The sequence below is a fragment of the Lactuca virosa genome, chromosome 1 (assembly GCF_052849685.1).
Source record: "Lactuca virosa cultivar CGN04683 chromosome 1, Lactuca_virosa_CGN04683_v6, whole genome shotgun sequence".
Classification (NCBI taxonomy): Eukaryota; Viridiplantae; Streptophyta; class Magnoliopsida; order Asterales; family Asteraceae; genus Lactuca; species Lactuca virosa.
The window spans coordinates 23,677,524-23,699,712 of NC_136426.1; the positions used below are offsets into that span (position 1 = coordinate 23,677,524).

General features: G+C 36.5%; 1 protein-coding gene across 1 annotated transcript; it reads left to right on the forward strand.

The window, feature by feature from the left end:
* Positions 1 to 17,306: 17,306 nt before the first annotated feature.
* Positions 17,307 to 18,887, forward strand: LOC145104068 (protein JINGUBANG-like). The gene has a single exon (XM_079041347.1). It carries the CDS (start codon positions 17,383 to 17,385, stop codon positions 18,595 to 18,597), a length of 1,215 nt encoding a protein of 404 aa, XP_078897473.1. The 5' UTR covers positions 17,307 to 17,382; the 3' UTR covers positions 18,598 to 18,887.
* The last annotated feature ends 3,302 nt before the right edge of the window (positions 18,888 to 22,189 follow it).

Genomic DNA, 22,189 nt, shown 5'->3' on the forward strand with positions numbered 1-22,189 from the left:
CTAAGACCAAAATGTACGTTTGTTACTGTATCCTGTAGTAGTATATGAAAATGTTAGTTTGTATGCCTGGTTACCACCAGTTGTATTGTAAACTGTGTTCTGTATGAAAACCCTGGCTACCACCAGTATGTATAGTATGTTCTGTATGAAAACCCTGGCTACCACCAGTATGTATAGTATGTTCAGTATGAAAACCCTGGCTACCACCAGTATGTATAGTATGTTCTGTATGAAAACCCTGGCTACCACCAGTATGTATAGTATGTTCTGTATGAAAACCCTGGCTACCACCAGGAGGTATAGTAGTTTTATTACTTAAAATAAAACTATGTATTTGTATTCTCTGGAATCCTCCAGTTGTAGTGTATGATAGTTCTATTAATAAAAATAAAACTATTAGAAGAATTGAATCCCGTAAACAAATGGTTAGTTTATACTGTTGTGAGTTTGGTATAACCATGCTTGATATGACCTAGTGACCTCTACGACGTTCTTCAGGCGTCGAATGTTATGACATTTGTCACCCCAGGCATGCCTGCCTAACTGTAGCTAGCAGTTTAGGTGTGGGATTGTCATTCCCGAATAAATCTATTCACAAATCTCACGCTCTCCCTCTAGGAGACTCTAGTTATATTGTGGTAGGATTTAGTTCCGCACCCCGGAGGGTACAATTGAAGTAGTGCCTCACAACCCTATATTAACTAGTTTACGTGTTGTATTGTAGTGTTCTCTTGTACTTGAAACTGTATGTATACTTGTAGAGTAAAAATAATTATATTTAAATAATTATTTAGTATTGTACTCTTGTTCTCAGAAAATAGTATTGTATGCCATAAACTATATCTATCATAGTTTATATGTTGGTTAATGTATAAGCTTTGGACTTGATAAAATCGTGTGTTGAATCCCAAACTATACCTATTATAGTTTGCATGTATGTTATGTATTCGGTTCATGTATTGTACTGAAAACTTTACAATTATGGTTGTATGTTGAAAACTTCCCTCATGCTCAGCATGTTACAAAAGGGATAAAATATCTAAATATTTTATAAAATGTGGTGATCTCTTGGTTGTATCAATTGCATAAGTTTTAATGCTGTTGAAATCATTTATGTAAAAACACAAAATTTCTTTGTGTTTTGCTTGTATTCCCCCTGAAAACGTTAAAAACAGTAAAAGTGTAGGGGTATGAACTCACTGTTGATTATGTGCACGTGCTTGATAGCAAAACCGGAAAGATGACCCTCGAGTTGGAGTACGCGAAATTAACGGTATCCTAATGATAATTAAACACATAATTGTATTTAAATTAGCGATTCCATTAATTAAAGTGTTAGAAAACAATTGCTTTTGGGTTAGGAATGTTACCGAGACTTATTTGAAGTGGAAAAATAGGGTTTTCAGCCAAGGTTCACGGCTCAAGGCTGTTTGCGGTCGTGAACAGGGTTTGCGGCCGTGAACTCGGTTTGCGGCTGCAAACGGGTTTGCGGCTGTGAACGGGGTTTGCGGCCGTGAACTTGGTTTGCGGCTGTGAACGGGTTTGCAGCCTTTGAAGATATGAAGGATGTTCTTGGTGTTCTTGGTGTTCTTGAGGAAAAACTTGAAGATTTGATCTTGATGATTTGAATGTTCTTGGGAGGTTCTTGGGAGCAACTTGAGAGTGTTTTCGGGTGAAAAATATGAGAAATGAAGAATCTCTCCAGGAAAAACCTTTATACCGGTTGGGTTTACGGCCGGAAGTGGGTTGACGGCTGTAAACGGGTTTACGACCCAAGAGTTTACGGCCCAGGGGTTTACCGCCCATGGGTTTACGGCCGTAAACGTCCGGCTGAAACGAGTTTGCTGATTTTTCGAGTGTTTTTGGTTCCGAAAAATTATATAATCACTAATTATATATATTAGATTATTTTCTAACCCACGAGGACTTAACGGAATAAATAAAATTCGAAATTTTATTTAACGGAAATTGACTTTTGTTGACTAGAAAGTATCGGGTTGTCACAGGATACCTTCGATTCGGCCTCATCTTTCTTTGATGGCTAATGGCTAACAGCAGCAGGAGAGGAGTCGATGGGGAAGAATGTGATGCAAAGGAGATATATGGAAGAGTAAAAGTTTGAGCATCCCACATCGAAGATGGGAACATTCTATTAAGGAAACAATACTCTATAGAATGGAATCCTCAATATGAAACCAAATGTAGTTATGTTTTAGGCAAGCTGGCTCCTTTGAGTTGGTGGGTCCTTTAGACTCAGCTGGACCGATTAAGTCCGAGTTGGACCGAGTTGGACCGATTTCGTCCGATTTGGTCCGAGTTGGACCGCTTGTGACCGATATTGACCAAGGTCGCCTAGCCTAACCCTCTAACACCTATTCGTAGGCGGTTAGAGGTCGACAAGCGTCTAGGCGCCGATTAATCAGCCGCCTAGACCGATTTTTGCAACCATGATATATATATATATATATATATATATATATATATATATATATATATATATATATATATACACACACACACAATAGGCAAACAAAGTCGACTCTCGGGGATTCAATTTTAATTCAGGAATAAACCAAAATATCATGTTTTATTTATTCAAATGCATAAAGGTAAATAAAGGAGAGGGTTGGAAACAAGTAAAATAAACTAAAACACGTCAAACAATATATTGCATGATACTAAATGAATGAGCATCAAAACATTGATTTGGATCGCATGATCATAGATTGTTATGTGCTATGATTGTCATATGATTCCTAGAACAAAAAAGCTCTCACAAGCTGTTTCGTCAGGCACTCATTAAAAACAAACTATATGTATTTAACCAACCTGCTATTATATCTAAACGAGCGTTTTCCGACTTTGATCACAAATCCATTGGAAACGACCGTCGTTGAGGAATTACTGATGGAAACAGTTGTCGGTGCTAATGCTCAAAAAAATGTGCGATAGAAGTTCCCTCCAAAGGTATCGCCGCTAAAACCCTATCGGCACCACTAAAACCCTAGGGTCGCCGCTAATACTGTCGCCACTAATGCTCTGCGCAGATATACCCCTCATCTTCACCATTTTCCTGTCTTTTGTGCCTTTCTTCTCTCCTTCCTGATTTCCGACCAACATTTTGTTGGATTAGGTGTCTAAGCCCATAACTATAATTGGTATGTACTTGAATTGATAGCAGCACAGTCCTTTTGGGTTGCCCTCAACCTAGCAACTGGACAAGGAAATTATGAAAGGAGAGATATTAATTTATAAGATTAATAAATTAATATATATAAATGATTTATTAATATGTTAATAGATTAATATATTAATTAGAAATCATTATGTTTAATTAGTAGTTAGCCAGAAATTAATCAGAATTAATTTTGGGGTTAAAAGTATTAATTGTAAAGTGCAGGGACTAGTTTGCAATTATCTAATAGTTGAGTGGAAGGCTCCAGAACCTCCTTGGAAGGAGGTGGACGAAATCTATAGGGGAAACCCTAAGGATTTCGTCCAAGGGGGCTTTGGATAAGGCCCTTAGGTTTGCTTAGGCCCTAAGCTAAAGAGCATTAGGGTTTTCCCAAAACCCTAGTTCCCTCAGCTATATAAGGAGCCTCCTGGCTCATATTTTCGACCACTCCTTCTTTGAAGAAACCCTAGGGCCGAAATGGCATACTCTCTCTACCCTCTCTCCTTCTAGTTTCCTTCTTGCTAGTTCTTGGGTGTGATTCCATTAGAGGCATTACATTTGTGGTGCTAAGCTTCCAAGAAGATCAAGATCAAGATCAAGAGGATTATCAATTTCGAAATTAGCCTCTCTCCTCTAGGGTTCTTGTTTGCAATTCAAAGTTATATGTTCAATAGTTAAAACATAGATCCAAAGTAGGTTGCATGTGAACTTAGGAATTGTTTTCTGGTTTATTTGTTTTACCTAAAACCCATCAGTGGTATCAGAGACATTGTTTGTTTTAAATTAAATTGCTATAATTGTTGAATTGCAAATTAGGGTTTATAGCTATTAAACCCTAAAGGCCAAATTTTCGAAATTAGGGTTTTGGATAAAAGGGTTTTCGAAAACCATAGCCTCCAAAGAACCCTAATCGAAATTAGGGTTAGGGTTTTGAAAACCCTAGCCTCCTCCCTTGTAAATTTCGAAATATGCTAGAAGTTTTAGGGTTTCTTGTTTTGGATAATTGTTACTTGATTAGATTAATTGGATAATTATCCTTACCCTAATTTTCGAAATTTAGAGGGATAAGGATTAGGATTAAATTAATTGTTTAATTTAATTAGATAATCCTTACAAGATTTAATAAATTAATTAAAAGTTAATTAATAGATAAATATTAAATCTAGTTATTTGGTTTATTTAAAATTTAAAATTAATGTCTTAATTTTCGAAATTTATATAAACCTTAAAGTTTTAAAAGGTTTAAAACACACCTTATATATGTATTATAATTAAAAGTTAAATATTATATATGTATAAGAATATGGTCAGTCAAATCGCTAGTATGCCTCATTCACGAAGCTAGTCTATAAGGGGGTATAAGGAAACTGCCTATAAAATGGTAGTTGAATGGGTGTCCACTCTCACCCACCGCTTCCTTGATTAGTGGAGGGTCGTTAGCAGAACGGGTTTGATAGGACAACTACTTCTCATTAAAAGTATAATGTTATTAAAGAAAGTACTAGAACATTATTTTTCAAAATCCCAACTCTAGTTACTTTAGGAAAAATGTGAAAAGTATGCTAATCCATGAAATTGCACATTATGTTTTATTAGTCGTTAGTGGAGCGTGTGTGGTTAACCAGCACACTAAAAGGTACTGATAAAGAGTAGTAATGGGTATCTCATAATTGTCATTTTGATGGAGCGTGTGTGGTTTACCAGCACATCAATAGTTAATGATAAAGACAATGAGGTTACCAAGCACATTTGCATGGTTATTCACATCTTGTTTGTGATCCTCGGCATCCCAGTCACAAATAGAAGAGCATAATCTGAGATTAAAACATGCCATTGAATAGTTTCAATGTATCTCAAAAGAATTAGGAATTTCACTTCGTTTATCTCGTCTAATGGTGGAATTGGTGAATCGTCATTCACCTACCTTTATGAAATTTACACTTGGATCTCGGCATCCCATTTCTAAGTTGTGAAATTTCATAGTTGATTCCTAACCTTGATATTATATCTTTGGGTTATTATATTGAGGTATCTTGAAATCTAAGTAAAACTTTCTTTCTTTTCAGATGTCTACTCCTGGAAACACTTCTGCTTCATCCTCCTCCAACCACAACTTCTCTTTGCTCAACATTTGCTCCAAAGTCGTTATGGATGGCTCTAACTATAACGATTGGATGCGAAACATCAAGATGGCGCTTCGATTTGAGGACAAAGAATATGTCCTTGAAAAGGAGCTCAAAGAACTTGATGAGTCAAAAGCTACTCCTGAAGAATATGCTGCCTACAAGAAACATTACGATGATGCTACCAAAGTGGCATGCATCATGGTGGCAACCATGTCCCCAGAACTGCAGAGGTACTATGAGGACTACTGGCCTTTTGAGATGAACAAGGACCTTATGTAAAAGTACCATAAGCGAGCTCGTCAAGAAAAGTTTGAAGTAGTCAAGTCACTCATGGCTTGCAAGATGAAAGAAGGGGAGTCGGTTGTGTCTCATGTGCAAAGAATGCAACGCTACATAGAGCGTTTGGTCAAGCTCAACATTCACTTTGATGAGGAATTGGCCATTGATATGGTCTTGAACTCACTACCTGATTGTTATGGTCAGTTTATTTTAACTTACCATTTGAACAACACTGAGCAGACTCTGGCCCAATTACACAACTTGTTGCAGACAGCTGAAGCAGGGATGAAGGGTAAAAGTATAGCCTCCACACCTGCAAGTGCCCCTGTCTTGGCTATTGGACAGGGAAAGGGGAAAAAGAGGAAAGGTCCTCCTAAGCAAAACTGGAAGAGCAAGGCTCAAGCTGGGTCATCTAGTAATGGCCCAAAGGCTAAGCCCAATGCTACCACTCCCCATGTTTCTGATCCAAAAGAGGCTGTTTGCTTTTATTGAAATCAAAAGGGGCATTGGAAGAGATCTTGCCCACAATATCTGCAAGATATCAAAGATGGCAAAGTAAAGCCATCTTCGGCAGGTATTTACACTATTTCATCTAATAACTCATTATCTTCTCGTTCATGGGTCCTTGATACAGGATGTGGTTTTCACATCTGTTCTGATTTGCAGGGGCTAAAGGAAAGTGAGGAGATAGAGCGAGGAAGGATAAACTTGATCATGGGAAACAGAAAGTCTTCACCAGTGACCAAGATCGGAGTTTATCAACTTTTGCTTAGTAATGATGTTAGATTAGATTTATTAAATTGTTGCTATTCGTCTGAGATGACGAGAAACATTATTTCATTTCATGCATTGTTCAGACAAGGTTTTAAATATTCTTTTAATGATTTGAATGGTTCAATTTCTGTTTATAAGAATGGTGTTTTTGTGTTTGAAACTTTGCCTTGTGATGGTGTGTATGAAACAGTGACTTGTGTTGATAGCTTAGGAAATAGTGTATTTAATATTGACTTGTCTAATAGTGTAGACAAGGCATGCTTGTGGCATTTTCGTCTTGGACACATTAACAAGAAACGCATAGCCCAACTCCAAAAGGATGGAGTGTTGGAATCATTTGACCTAAAATCAGATGATATGTGTGAATCTTGTCTTTTGGGAAAGATGACAAAATCACCATTCACAGGGTCTTGTGAAAGAGGTGAAGGTCTGTTGGATCTCATACACACAGATGTGTGTGGGCCCTTCACAAGGGATGCTAATCGATTCTATGTGACTTTCACTGACGATTATAGCAGATATGGTTATATCTACTTAATCAAACATAAGTCAGAAACCTTTGAAAAGTTCAAAGAGTTTAAGCATGAGGTCGAAAATCAATTGGGCAGGAAGATAAAGATACTTAGATCCGATAGAGGCGGGGAGTATCTTAGTATCGAGTTCAACGACTATCTGAAAGAATGTGGGATAGTCTCACAATTAACTCCTCCTAGGACACCACAGTTAAATGGTGTAGCTGAGAGGCGTAATCGAACCTTGTTAGACATGGTTCGTTCTATGATGAGTCGTGCTTCGCTTCCTATTCACTTCTGGGGGTATGCCTTAGAGACAGCCGCCCACATCCTCAATCTTGTCCCTACAAAGAAGGTTGCCAAAACACCTCACGAAATGTGGACGGGGAAAGTTCCCTCGTTGGCACATATTAAAGTCTGGGGTTGTGAAGCTTTCGTAAGACGAGAGACTCACGACAAGCTAGCAGCTAGAAGTGAGAAATGTGTTTTCATTGGTTACCCAAAGCAGTCTTTTGGATATTTGTTCTACAGGCCTAGTGAAAACGTGGTCTTTGTAGCACGAAGAGGAGTCTTTCTAGAAAGGGAGCTCATATTCAAAGAGGACAGTGGGAGCACCATTGAACTTGAAGAAATTCAAGAGTTAGCCAATGAAGGAACCTTAGATGACACTAGCACTCAACCAGAGGAAACAGTTCCTGTTGAACCAGTTGATAATTCATTACCTCTTCGAAGGTCCACTAGGGTGAGTGTGCCACCTGAGTTGTATGGTTTTCATATTACTTCAGATGGTGACACATTCATAAGTGACAGAACACTGGTAAACTTAGATGAACCAGTCACTTATAAGGAAGCAATGGCAGGCCCAGAGGCTTCCAAGTGGAAAGAGGCAATGGACAGCGAGATTAAGTCCATGTATGACAACCAAGTTTGGAATTTGGTTGATAGTGCACCAGGTCGTAAGACAGTTGGGTGCAAATGGATCTTCAAGAAGAAGACAGACATGGATGGGAATGTGCATACATTCAAGGCTCGACTGGTTGCAAAAGGTTTCACTCAAACCCCAGGGGTTGACTATGATGAGACCTTTTCGCCAGTAGCTAAGATTAAATCTATTAGGATATTGCTCGCCATAGCTGCCTTTCATGACTATGAAATCTGGCAGATGGATGTCAAGACTGCTTTCCTTAACGAGAAGTTGGCTGAGGATGTTTACATGAATCAGCCAGAGGGTTTTGTTGATGCAAAGTTTCCCAATAGAGTGTGCAAGCTTGAGAAATCCATTTATGGATTGAAACAAGCATCTCGCAGCTGGAATCTTTGCTTCCATGAGAAAGTCAAAGAGTTTGGTTTCTCTAGAAGTGAAGATGAGTTTTGTGTGTATATCAAGGCTAGTGGGAGTATAATAACTTTTCTGGTGTTATATGTCGATGACATATTACTCATTGGTAAGGACGTTCCAACCTTGAGAGATGTTAAGTCTTGGCTTGGAAAGTGTTTTGCCATGAAAGACCTTGGAGAAGCTGCCTATATTCTTGGGATTAGAATATTGAGAGATAGAAAGAAGAGACTAATTGGACTTAGTCAGAGCACATACTTGGATAAGGTACTAAAGAGGTTTAGTATGGAAAATTCCAAAAAGGGAGAGCTACCTATCCAGAGCAATACCAAATTGAGTAAGACTCAATTCCCGAGTACAGATGTTGAAATAGATGACATGAGTCGTGTACCTTATGCTTCCGTTGTCGGATCGATCATGTATGCTATGGCATGTACTCGCCCTGATGTGGCATTTGCTTTGAGCATGGTCAGTCGCTATCAGGGAAACCCGGGTAGAGCTCATTGGATAGCAGTAAAGAATATACTCAAGTATTTGCGAAGGATAAAGGACTGGGTCCTTGTACTTGGTGGGAATGATACTTTGAGAGTAGATGGTTACAGTGATGCCAGCTTTCAGACGGATAAAGATAACTTCCGTTCCCAATCGCGCTGGGTATTTTTACTGAATGGAGGAGCAGTTATTTGGAAGAGTTCCAAGCAAGATACGGTGGCTGATTCTACTTGTGAATCAGAGTACATAGCAGCGAGTGAAGCGTCGAAAGAAGCAGCTTGGTTGAGGAACTTCATCGGAGATCTCGGAGTTGTTCCAACCATCCAGGAGCCTATGGAACTGTTCTGCGATAATGAATGGGCGATTGCCTTGACAAAGGAACCGAGAGATTATGGTAAAACCAGACATATCGACAGAAAGTACCATTTCATCAGACATAGAGTAGAAGAAGGCCATCTTATAGTAAAGAGGGTGTCATCTGAAGATAACCCAGCAGATCCCCTCACAAAGGGTCTGAGTAGGGCTAAGCATATTCAGCATGCTCGGAGCATAGGACTGAAAGATGATATTAGTTTTAGTAGTTAGATTAGTTTTGTTCTGAAACTTGTAACAAAGTAAATGTAATTGACTTTTGGTGATTAAATAATAAAGTATTATTTATAAGTTTGGTTACTGCCTTTTGTCGATTGGTTGTTATTGTGTTTCATATTTTGCATGTTTTACTTCCCGAATAATTTAATTATTCAAACTCCACAGTTGCTCGTACTTTTGGAAGTAAGTAGTGAATTAAGAATGTCATGAACTAGATTGTAGATTGTCTGAGGATAGACATGGCAATAGAATTGTTGCAATGTTCATGAGTACTCAGAAATTGAGATTTGAGTATTGGATAAACCCTCGCTCAGACTATCACTTCATGGAATTCATCACGAGTAATACTGAGACGATAATATCTTATAATCTTGAAACGAAGATATATGAGTTGTAATTTACAAAGTCGGTTATACATTGGTGATACGAAAACGCATCAGTAACTTGGTGTTATAAAACGTATTGTCATGTATAATTTGATGAGTAAAAGATACAAGCATATGAGTCAACGTTTATTCGTTCCTTTTGCCCTAACCGGAAAAGCGATATCTGTGGGCCCCTCGATGATTTGGTGTTGACTTATGTGCTGGGCCCAGCCAGGACTAAATTGATGTGTTCAATTAGAAGTCCTACATCATCACAAATCAGAAATCGGGAAACATAGATTCTGGACAAAGAGATTGATTACATTCCATGTCTTATGTCTAGGGATATCTAGCAGAACGAAGGATTATATGATCACTTATCTTAGGACATGTAACTGACTGGGTCAGAGTTCGGCAGCAGCTTTTGGAAGCTACAATTTGTTGGTCAAATTTAGAAGGCATACTAGCAATTATAGTTACAGACTTATCCAAGTGGGAGACTGTTGGATTAGGTGTCTAAGCCCATAACTATAATTGGTATGTACTTGAATTGATAGCAACACAGTCCTTTTGGGTTGCCCTCAACCTAGCAACTGGACAAGGAAATTATGAAAGGAGAGATATTAATTTATAAGATTAATAAATTAATATATATAAATGATTTATTAATATGTTAATAGATTAATATATTAATTAGAAATCATTATGTTTAATGAATAGTTAGCCAGAAATTAATCAGAATTAATTTTGGGGTTAAAAGTATTAATTGTAAAGTGTAGGGACTAGTTTGCAATTATCTAATAGTTGAGAGGAAGGCTCCAGAACCTCCTTGGAAGGAGGTGGACGAAATCTATAGGGGAAACCCTAAGGATTTCGTCCAAGGGGGCTTTGGATAAGGCCATTGGGTTTGCTTAGGCCCTAAGCTAAGGAGCATTAGGGTTTTCCTAAAACCCTAGTTCCCTCAGCTATATAAGGAGCCTCCTGGCTCATATTTTCGACCACTCCTTCTTTGAAGAAACCCTAGGGCCGAAATTGCATACTCTATTCTATTTTGTAACATCCCGATTTCCAGGTATGAGATTTATTCTTAAAGCAAGCTTTCCTTTGGAACTAGGCGAGTTGATAACCTCAACTCGGCGTGTTGAAGGGCTTTTGGGTCGTTTATTTTTATTGACCAACTCGGCGAGTTGGTGTGGATAACTCGGCGTGTTGATGGCTGGGTGGAAAACCCTAAATTTTAGGGTTTTGCACCCTATATAACCTCCTTAAGTCCTTAAGGCTGATCTTTTATCAGCCTCCAAACCCCCATATCGTCCCTTGTGAACCCTAATCACTCTTCCCTCTCATTTTGTGATCTAGTGTGGTACTTTTGGATCAAAAGAAGAAGAAGTTGGAAGAAGGAAGCAAGGATCTAGCATCTTCAGTTTGACATTCTTCTAGACCTTTGTAAGTGTCCAAGATCCGATTTTGATTCCTCTATGTAGCTAGATCTTGATTTTTGTCCCTTTTTCTCCTTATTCTTGGATGTTGCTATGGATGGATTTCATAAAGGTTGCAACTTTATAAATCTCCATGTCAAGGTGACCTTATAGTGGTTTGGATCTGGTCTTTAGCCAAGTCTTGATGCCATGCATGGAGTTTAGGTCATATTTTCCCTTCTTGACCCATATTGGGTTCAAGACATGCATTAGACATGCATGTCTATAAAGCACCAACCTTTGGGACGTTTTTGAGGCTAGAATCTCTTCTGGAAAAGTTGGGTTTCAGATCTCAAGGATTTTGTGATTAATGGTTAAACCCTTGAGTTTTCTAGCCTTGTGGAGGGGTTTTTGAGCACTTGGAGTAGCCCCAAAGGATAAAGTTGGAAACTTTATCCTTTTAGACAACATTTGAGTATAGATCTGAGCCTTAGAGTCCCTGGAATCGAAGAATCAACTGAATGTGTTAAGCTGGGGAAAACTCGGCGATTTTTCTAGCCAACTTGGCGAGTTGGCTAGGGTTTTCCCAACCTTCTGAGTACTATAGAAACTCGACGAGTTCTTTGGTGCACTCGACGAGTTGGGTCAACATGGACTGTTGACCTTGACCGTTGACTCTGACTTTGATCATGGTTGACCAAGTTTGACTTTTGAGGCAATTTGGATATTTCGGGATTTTGATGGAATTGGCCATATGGTGGTTGTAGGCATTCGAGCCGAGAGCTGAGATTCGGATTCAGACCTTATTAGTTCTGCACTACTTGTGAGGTGAGTCTTCCTCGCTGTACTTGTGGGTCGAAGGCACCAAGGTCGGCCCTTTGGATTTGATATCCTGCTATACATGCTATAGTGGTGTAGTGACCTGTTAAGATCAATATCCTAGTATTAGGATGTTGCTATGCTTAGTGATCTGTGAGATATGTCTGTCTGTTTACTGACCAGTTAGTAGTATGTTTATCTGTATTATGTGCACGTGATTGGTGGGTGGTTGAGACTTCATTGCTTTGTGCGTAAGCCAACAGGCCGAGGCATTCCAACCCGATGGTTGAGAGCCTAGGGTATTCCATCCCGAGGATGATTGGACCCATAGTATGTTGGCATTCCAACCCGATGGTTGAAGGTTATGGGGTATTCCAACCCGATGGTTGATTGGTTCCATAGTATGTTGTTATTATATTTGTACTATTTGCTATGTAAAGGTATTTTGGGGAAACTCACTAAGCTTTGGGCTTACAGTTTTGGATTATGTTTCAGGTACCTTAGAGGATCGCGGGAAGGCGAAGGCATGATCGTGCACATCCTCATGTTTTGTTTCGTGATTTTGGGATTTCTTGATGTTTAAACTCGTTTTGAAAACTACAATGTAAACAACTATGATTTTTGGTTGATTGAAAAAGTTTAAATTTTCATGTATTTTTATGAGTGTTACATATTTCATGAATTATCTTCATCTAGTTCTTAATATTGATCTTGTATGTGGTTATAATGTATGTATATGTAAGGTATATATAAATATATGTAATGTGTGTATATATGTATGTATAAATGTATATGTTTACACTGACAACAGAAAAATTGTATGGATTATCTGTATGATGTATGTATATGAAATAGTACAATGCTATAATGGAAAAATGAAAAAAAAAAGTAGGATGTTATAATATATATGAAAAAAGGATGTATGTTTAAATGTATTTGTATGTATATGTATCTATGTATTGATTGGAACATCACTTAACTTTTAAGGGCTTATATGGAAAGTACAATGCTATAATGGAAAAATGAAAAAAAAAAAAGTACAATGCTATAATGTATATGCAATATGTGTAGGTTTTATGTTTAAGTGTATTTATATGTATATGTATGTATGTATTGATTGGAACATCACTTAACTTTTAAGGGCTTATTTGGAAAGTACAATGCTATAATGAAAAAAAAAAGTATGATGTAGGCTAACTTTTATTCATATTGTATTTATATATTGTACATCTTATAATTTTATAAGTTCTATATGGGGTTTAGTTGGGTGATACTCTTTTACATGATGGCCGATGTGATGGGCTTAGGACATGGGGTGATAAAGTCGGGCATCCACCACCTCCAGTAGGCTTTGGTCGTGGACATCACGAAGATGATGATAAGTCTTATTATGATATATTTATTAGCTATTTTTATTCATTTGTTATAAACTATCATGACTAATATTTTTAATTATATTTTCTAGCAGAGCTACCAAAAAAAGATTATCTAATAACATCCAACTCTCAAAGTTGATACGAGCAAACAATGGAAAGCCTGTTGATTTGGATTTTGACAAAGAGCTCGCATTTCCCCTATCGAAAAACATGGAAATTTGTTTACCTATGATATTGATCAATATATGTGGTAAAACATCCTTTTTAGCGTATCTGGTGGGGACAATGTTTCCTTCGCTTTAAAGAATGTCACAGTCGTGCATCTTAAGGTAAATTATTTATATGATAATATTTTAAGTTTATTTATGATTGGTATTTAATTAACTAGCCATTTTTTTGTATTTGTAGAGACATTTTAATTTGGATAAGGTTAACTTGGATGCCCAGCATGCTCATTTGTTGTAGAGCATTGATGCGTCTTTACAAAAACTTTATAGAGACTGGAAAAGTAAACGCATAGTTATTTTTAGAGTGTCAGAGGGCTTGCAGATATCCCAAGGGCATTAGCCAACCCCCCTCCACTGGAGGGTATGTCACGTGAAAATTGGGCGCAGGCAATTAAACATTTTCAAACGCCCGGATTTATAAAGCGTTCGACGGCAAACAAAGGAGTCTGTGCATAACAAAAAAAATGTAAACGGAAGGGGATCATGCTCGTATAGCAGTGTTTGTTTCAAAGAAGTAAGTTACGATATATTTAACGATTTATTTAAAATATAATTAATCTAATTTTTAATGTTAAATAGGACATCACTAGACTCGAAGCATTTCGTAAGGCTAATACCGATCGCCAAGGGGTATTTAGTAGTCTTATAGTCGAGCAACAATATGTTAGTGGTTAATTTAGATTTTCATATAAGTGTTTATATATATATATATATATATATATATATATATATATATATATATATATATATATATATATTGTGACGTTAATTATTTTGCGAAAATACATAATGTTTTACTCCAAGATATAAATCAATAAACTCAAGTTTATTCTGAAGCAAATGGTCTAACAACATGGGACATAAGAAATTGTTTTGAAAGAATTTTGGGTGTTCGACGCGGCCATATCAGAGGCATTTGGCGTAAACCTTCTACGGATGTGTCGATGTACGATCATGAACAACCACTAACACAACCACCACCACAAGCATAGGTAGACTATTTAACTTCAAAATCTCATATATATTTTGGTTATAATTTAATATGAGAGTTTTTTATAGTTTGGTAATTGTTAGTTTGGTTATGTTTTGGTAATTGTTAGTTTGGTTATAGTTTGATATGTTGGTAATTGCTAGTTTTGTAATACTTTAATATGTTGGTAATTGTTAGTTGGTAGTACAATGATATAATATATATGCAATATGTGTAGGATGTATGTTTAAGTGTATTTAAAAGTACAATTATATAAGGGAAAAATGAAAAAAAAAAGTAGGATGCTATAATCATCATGACCTTAATTTGTAAAGTAGAATGCTATAATGATATGTTGGTAATATATTTTGTACTTTCCTTATATTTTCGCAAATTTAGTTATAGTACAATGCTATAATTATGGAAAAATGAAAAAAAAAGTACAACGTTATAATGTATATGCAATATGTGTAGGATGTATGTTTAAGTGTATTTCAAAAGTACAATGTTATAATAGAAAAATGAAAAAAAAAGTAAGATGTTATAATCATCATGGCCTTAATTTGTTAAGTACAATGCTATAATGATATGTTGGTAATATATTTTGTACTTTGCTTATATTTCGTAAGTTGTTGATTTAACTTATAAGACTATGTTGTTTTCTTTGTAGTTCGACATGCTTCAAACAATGTTAAAAGACCTGACATTTAGTGCGGCTCTTAAAGAATGGTTTCGATCGTTGTCATCACAAAATGATACCGGAGGAAACGAGGACAAGGGGAGCGATGATGACGAGTAGCTAGTTTTAGGATTTATGTAATGTTTTGTTTGGGTTAGTATTTGAAACTAGTATTTTGGATTTCTTACACTATGTTTGGATAAATGTTTTGGACCGGATGTTTGGATTAATATTTCGGATCAGATGCCGCATATATTATTAAATTTTAATGTTTCAAACTATCTTTCTGCAAATAATGTTTGGTAGCAGTTTTTATACTTTTTATACTGTTTTTTCTAATTTTAATGTTAAATACTAAAAAATGGAAAATACGATTAGTGGCGACGCACGTGTATTAGTTGTGATAGTCCTTTAGCGGCAACGCATGGTATTAACGGTGACGGAGAGCAATAACGACGACCTTTGAAGCAATATTAGTGGCGAGTTAACCGTGGCGACACGTCGCCGTTAAAGGTTTTACCTGCGAACACGATCCAGCACCACTTTTGGAAAAAGAGAGTGTGTCTGGTGAGTTTGTGCTGACTACACACCCACAATTCGATCCAACATTGCTGGGTACGCATTACTAAGAAACTATTTTTCTCTTCTTTTCCGTTCTCCTTAGCCCAAAAATTAATTAAGTACAATTACAAAAAGAATAATTTCTCCCGTCAACAAGAAGCAGTTGTAACTGTGAACCCCTAAAGAACTAGTACGCATTACTAAGAAACTATTTTTCTCTTCTTTTCCGTTCTCCTTAGCCCAAAAATTAATTAAGTACAATTACAAAAAGAATAATTTCTCCCGTCAACAAGAAGCAGTTGTTTCTGTTTGAATGAAGTTGCTTTCACAGGCGTTCCCCAATATAGAAAAAAGATGGATTAGCACTAGTACGTAGTGATGCCAATAATTATTCCCATAACGGTGTGTCAGTCACTTCTTGTTGATTTAATTGGTGTAGTTTACTGTTTCGCTAGTGGAGAAATTAGGAGCATGTCTATCTGTCTATTTGAGGAAGTATGAAGCTACTTGATCACTACATCAAACATGTCAGGATCGTTTGCAATTAATGTCTGGCTTTTCATTTTAGAAAAGCATATATAGCTGCTATAGCAATCTCAACTGAGTTGTTTAGGATAATTACTATCATCAAAGAAACCTGGAAGAAATCAAAATTTGTTTCATCTGTATGTGCATTAATTAACAGAGTCTGCCACAAAAGAAAGGCTCCTAATTAGTCCTTCCAATATGGAAAACTAGTTATTGTAGAATGGACTTGAGTATTCTTCTAATCTTCTTTGAGCAACCGACATGATCATGACTAATATCTTTTCCAAGGAATAGAGGGACTTGATTGCTTGTAACCAATGTACGTATAACGTATTACCACCTTAAGGACATGCCAGCTGAATAATACCATTCAGACCCTCAAATTTTCTGTGAAATTTGGTGAAGGGTTTTCTCGCAATTTAAACAGTGTATATGGGAACACTAATCTTGTTTTAGATCATGTATATATGTAAGTTCCAAAATCAGGACATCCAACAGGTTAGTGAATAAACTTTTCTTCATGATATAGTCCATAAAGAATCACCATACATATTGGGTACTCATCAACAGAAATCATGACGTAAAATGTAACTTGAATTAAAGGAGCTATCAACAGAAATCATGACGTAAAATGTAACTTGAATTAAAGGAGCTCCATATATAACTAGTTAATTAGGCGGCCATGGAAGTTTCCTAATACCCTGAAAAGGGAAGATTTGTACGGCCAACACTATGTGCCATCTCTAGATTAGCCTGCACTATGAGACAGATCAAAAAAGTAACTTGAAATACCAGAAATGGCAAGTTTCACAAAAAGTAAATAAAATCAGATGAAATCCTTTAGAGGGACATAAAATATCCAATAAATATATACATGTCTAGCCTTTACCAAGGCAAAGGGAGGTTGTGGATTATACTAAATATGTTTCCACTTTACACATTAGAAAGATGAAGAAAGGCGCAAACTTTAGTGGATAATGCTGATCCAGCACCAATGTCAAGGTCCATCTTGGGGTCTATATATGCAACACATGTTGGAAAAGTTTGAATGGTATAATTACTTTTCACTTGAATAATATCCTATACAACCCTTTTGCTCAGAACATTTTTAATTGCTTTCATGCTTCTACGTTTCACTTTAATTATACTGCAAGATGTCACATCTTACTTCTAATAACTCCCAAAATGGCTCTAGGGCTTACCTTCACCATGACTTAAGCATCTTCTCCACCGAGAAAATTGACACCTTCACATCTGAATCCCATCATACAGTACTTCATCACCTACCCATCGCATGCCACCACTGCATCGCTACAATCGGTCAAGGTCACAATTCCTACATCTCCTCTATGGTCATTGGGGGACAGTTTCTATACACAGGTTCTTCAGACAAAGAAATTCAACTATGGAATCGCAACGGGTTAAGCTCTCATATGGATCAAGAATATCTAGCTGATAACATGGTAATCAAGGGAAATGGTGCAGTAAAGTCGATGGTGATTTCAGGTGATAAATTATTCAGTGCCCATCAAGATCATAAAATCCGTGTGTGGAAAATCAGTGGTCATGAAACACAACAGTATAAGCTGACACACTTGGCTACACTCCCTACACTTGGCGATCGAGCCCTTAAACTTCTAACACCAAAGAACCATGTACAGGTGAGACGCCACAAGAAATCCACGTGGGTACATCATCTTGATACCGTATCAGCACTAGCCTTATCCAATGATGGATTGCTTTTATACTCGGTCTCATGGGATAGAACACTAAAGATTTGGCGGACATCTGATTTCAAATGTTTAGAGTCGGTAGCTAATGCACATGATGATGCAATTAATGCACTAGCATTGTCTAGCAATGGAGATGTGTATACTGGATCAGCTGACAAGAAAATCAAGGTTTGGAGGAAGGCATCAGAAGGCGAGAATCATACACTGGTTGCTATATTGGAGAAACATAAATCTGGGGTAAATGCCCTAGCACTAAACATTGATGAGAATATGCTATACTCTGGTTCCAGTGATCGATCTATAATGGTTTGGGAGAAGAATATTGATGATGGAAACACAGTGGCCGTGGCTGCTTTAAGGGGGCACACGAAGTCTATCTTGTGCTTGACTGTTATATCGGATTTGGTGTGTAGTGGCTCAGCAGATGAAAGCATAAGAATTTGGAGAGGTATTGGCAGATTCTACATTTGCTTAGCGGTATTGGAGGGACACAGAGGCCCTGTGAAGTGCTTGACAATGGAAAGGAATCAGGAATATGATGATGATCCATCTGATCATACATCTTCTTATTTCATCTACAGTGGTGGTCTGGATCGTGACATCAAAGTGTGGCGGATTTCCATCCCTTCAACCTAGACTACTTCAATTCCTTCTCTTATAATATGTATACTTGGGAGCATATGTATATGTAGAAGATTCTTCTTATCCACTTTATGTGCTCTAGTATGGATCGCATGCAGGAGAGAGAGACAAAATGAGATATAGTATGTTCCATAAGTTTTACGAGGTTTCCAGATGAAAGCCTTAATATTGTGCTACTATATATAATCTGTAAGACAGAAGTGGAGAGTGTGCTGTGTGCATGGTTACCTTGAAGTTGACCAAAATGCATTTTGGATACTTCCTATAGGTAAACCTGAACTTGGGAATTCTGATGAGTTTATTCATATATATCATGGTAATTAATGCTAGCTATTAGACAGGCGTTCAATATAGAAATCCCCATCTTATATAGTTTTTATATGATCTCATTAATTAACTTTTAGCCTATATATCCAAGCCGAAAGATTAATCTGTTGTTGTGTCTGGAAACTTATTAATTAATTATATCTCTAATCAGACCTATATATCCAAGACGAAAGGTTAATATGTTGTTGTTGTGTCTGGAAACTTATTAATTAATTATATCTTTAATCAGACGGATATAATCCTTCGGTAATATAATTAATAAGCATCGTCAATCGTAATTTAATTGGTCTCTGATTCTTCGAAAGTAGCGACGGAACTCATCCATCGCTGTTGCCTAATATTCTAGTGGTGAATTTACGACGCTGCCTTTGACAACGCATCGGGTCAAGATTTATTTGTTATTATTTTGCCTCTCTCCAAAGTCAACAAATACAATAATATAATTGCAGTATTTCAACTTCACAACATGTTTTTCTTTAGTATGCTTAACATTTTTCAAGAGAGAGGCTTCTAACAAGTCCACACCGGAGAAAATCATGAAAGTTTCTTTTGACCTAAATAGTTTTTGATGACAACTTTACAAGGATTAGGTTCAAGATTTGATGTTTATCTCCTAGGTTTAACTGGACAGGTGTAATTATGTGTACAAGGTTCATCAGAATGTAAGTCTATAATTAATAAAAACCCATACTTGCACTAATTAAGAACAAGTGCGACATATGTGGGGTTCATTTCTATCTCTAGATGCATGGAGTTCTACCTTATGATCGAGATGATACCAACGTAGATCATATATATGAACTTTTTCAGTGAAAAAACTATTGGATATTTTCACAGAACGTGTTAAATAACAAGCTTTATGGTAAGAGTTTTTTCATTATTATTTTATTTATTTAAAACTATGTGAAAGAGCTCTCATATAATAAGTATTTTATTTATGGGAAAATGACACAAATGCCCTACGAACTTTCTAGGGTTTACCCGTTGAGTACTTAAAGTTTTTGTCGGACTTTATGGGTCCCTAAACTAAGATATGACATGCTCTTTTAGTCCCTGTCAACCTGTAATAGCCGGTTCAGTGGCCTTTTAGACCAAAAAAACTCACTTTGTGCCCCTATAAAGCCAAAAAAAATAAGTTTGAGGATCAATTCGTATAAAAAAACTATTCTTTTCTTCTAAAGCCGATTCACACTCAATTCGTACCCTCCTTGACCAACTGTTCATCAACATTTTATTCAGCCATTACAGCCACCATAACCCACATTAATCACCATCGAATCAATATCACAACAACCCAATCCAAACACCCTTATTCCTCCCATTTGTCTCGTGAAATAAGCCACCATTGGAGCACCCATAACCCACAAAAACCACCAGTCAACCACCATAACCAATCTCCTGCAAATTGAAGAAAAAAAGAGATTAACTCTGGTTTCCTCTGTGAACCTCATCAAACCCACACATCCTTCTCAACATCGCATACATCAAACCTGCAACTCGGAGGGAGAAAGAGAGGCAGGTTGTGCAATTTTAAACAGAGAAGAAGGAAGGAGGGGGTCAATTCCTTGAAGAGATGAAATCGAATCAAAGAAAATAGTGGAAGGGGGTTGTGATCGAGAATCGATTAGAAGGGGAAAAGGGTTGTGATCTTCGGTGAGTGTGTGTGACGATCGACGGTGAAGACGGAAAGAAGAGAAACGATCGATTTCTTGGGAGGGTACGAATTGAGTGTGAATCGACTTTAGAAGAAAAGAATGCGAGTTTTTTGGTACGAATCGATACCCGAACTTATTTTTTTGGTTTTATAGAGGCACAATGTGAGTTTTTTTGGTCTAAAATGTCACTGAACCGGCTATTACAGATTGACAGAGACTAAAAGAGCAGGTCATATCCTAGTTTAGGGACCCATAAAGCCCGACAAAAAGTTTAGGGACTCAACGGGTAAACCCTAAAAAGTTCGTAGGACATTTGTATCATTTCCCCTTTATTTATTTATCTATTATACTACTTATATGATTGTTATTGTCGGGCTATAAAAAAACTATATGAAAAAACTCTGATATATAATAAGTGTTTGTAAAGTTTTAGACTGTGGTGATGATATGAAAAAGTTCTCACATATAATAAGTGTTTGTAAAGTTTTAGACTGATAATGTGGTGATAATATGATACCAAAAAAAACACTAAAAAGCTTTGTGAAAAACTCTTTTAATGTGCATGCTTAAAAAATAAAAATAATAATAATTCTTACATTCATAGCTATGAAAATTAATGAAGTCCAAATATTTATGAATAATCATAATCAAGTGACATGACATGATGTAATTAAACCTTGAAATTCAACAATTATTTGGTATAAACTTCAACCATTTGATCATTTTGATTAATCATAAAGTGAGGGAGCATTAGGTGAATGCATCATTCCTTAAGACTACTATGACTAAAAATGTAACCACTATCTTTATAATTTATTATAATTGTTGAATTGTGGAGCGTGATTTCCAATTTAACCTGATGATATATAGTCTAGAATTTCTATTATAAGTTATTTAACACTCAAGAAATGGATAGTGTTAGCCTACTATAGAATTTCTATACTCTTGAGTAAATTTCCTTAGAGTAAAAAAAATAACAAGTTCATGTGGTTTTAGATGATTATTATGAGTCCGAACAGAAAAATACTTTCAAATGTAGTATTCGAGTTTTTATTATACTTTATCTATATTTAATATATGTTTTCAAATGTTAGGTTTATGATTTACCTTTATTACCCAATAGTGAAATGTTCTAGCCGAATATGATGAAAGAGCACAACATGGACAAGTAGTGTCTCCTAATACGTTTTTGGGGACACCCATCCATGGGTCAAAAAATTTATATGGTGATAAATAAAAGCATAATAAGTCATCGAACCTCTTAACCTCTCCGATATAACACATCTAATTTTTTGAAGAAAAAAATCTTCAATACAAGATAACTTATTGTAAAAACAAATAATCAACCAAGAAGAACATTTAGAAGAATAAAAAAAACATATTTTTGAAAAATATAAGATGTGTCACAATAATAAAAAGAGTAAATTACACGAATGGTCTCTATGGTTTGGGGTAATTTGCTCGTTTGATCCGAACTTATTTTTTTAACTCGGAAGGTCCCTACTGTTTGTTTTTGTTGCGCGTTTGGTCTCTGTCTTATCTAAAAAGACTATTTTACCTTTGATTTTTTTAAATTATAAAAATAAACATACGGCTCCAACCAC

What these genes read in the sequence shown, in the direction of transcription:
- LOC145104068 (XM_079041347.1), top strand. Translation starts at nt 17,383, where the DNA reads ATGTCACATCTTACTTCTAATAACTCCCAAAATGGCTCTAGGGCTTAC.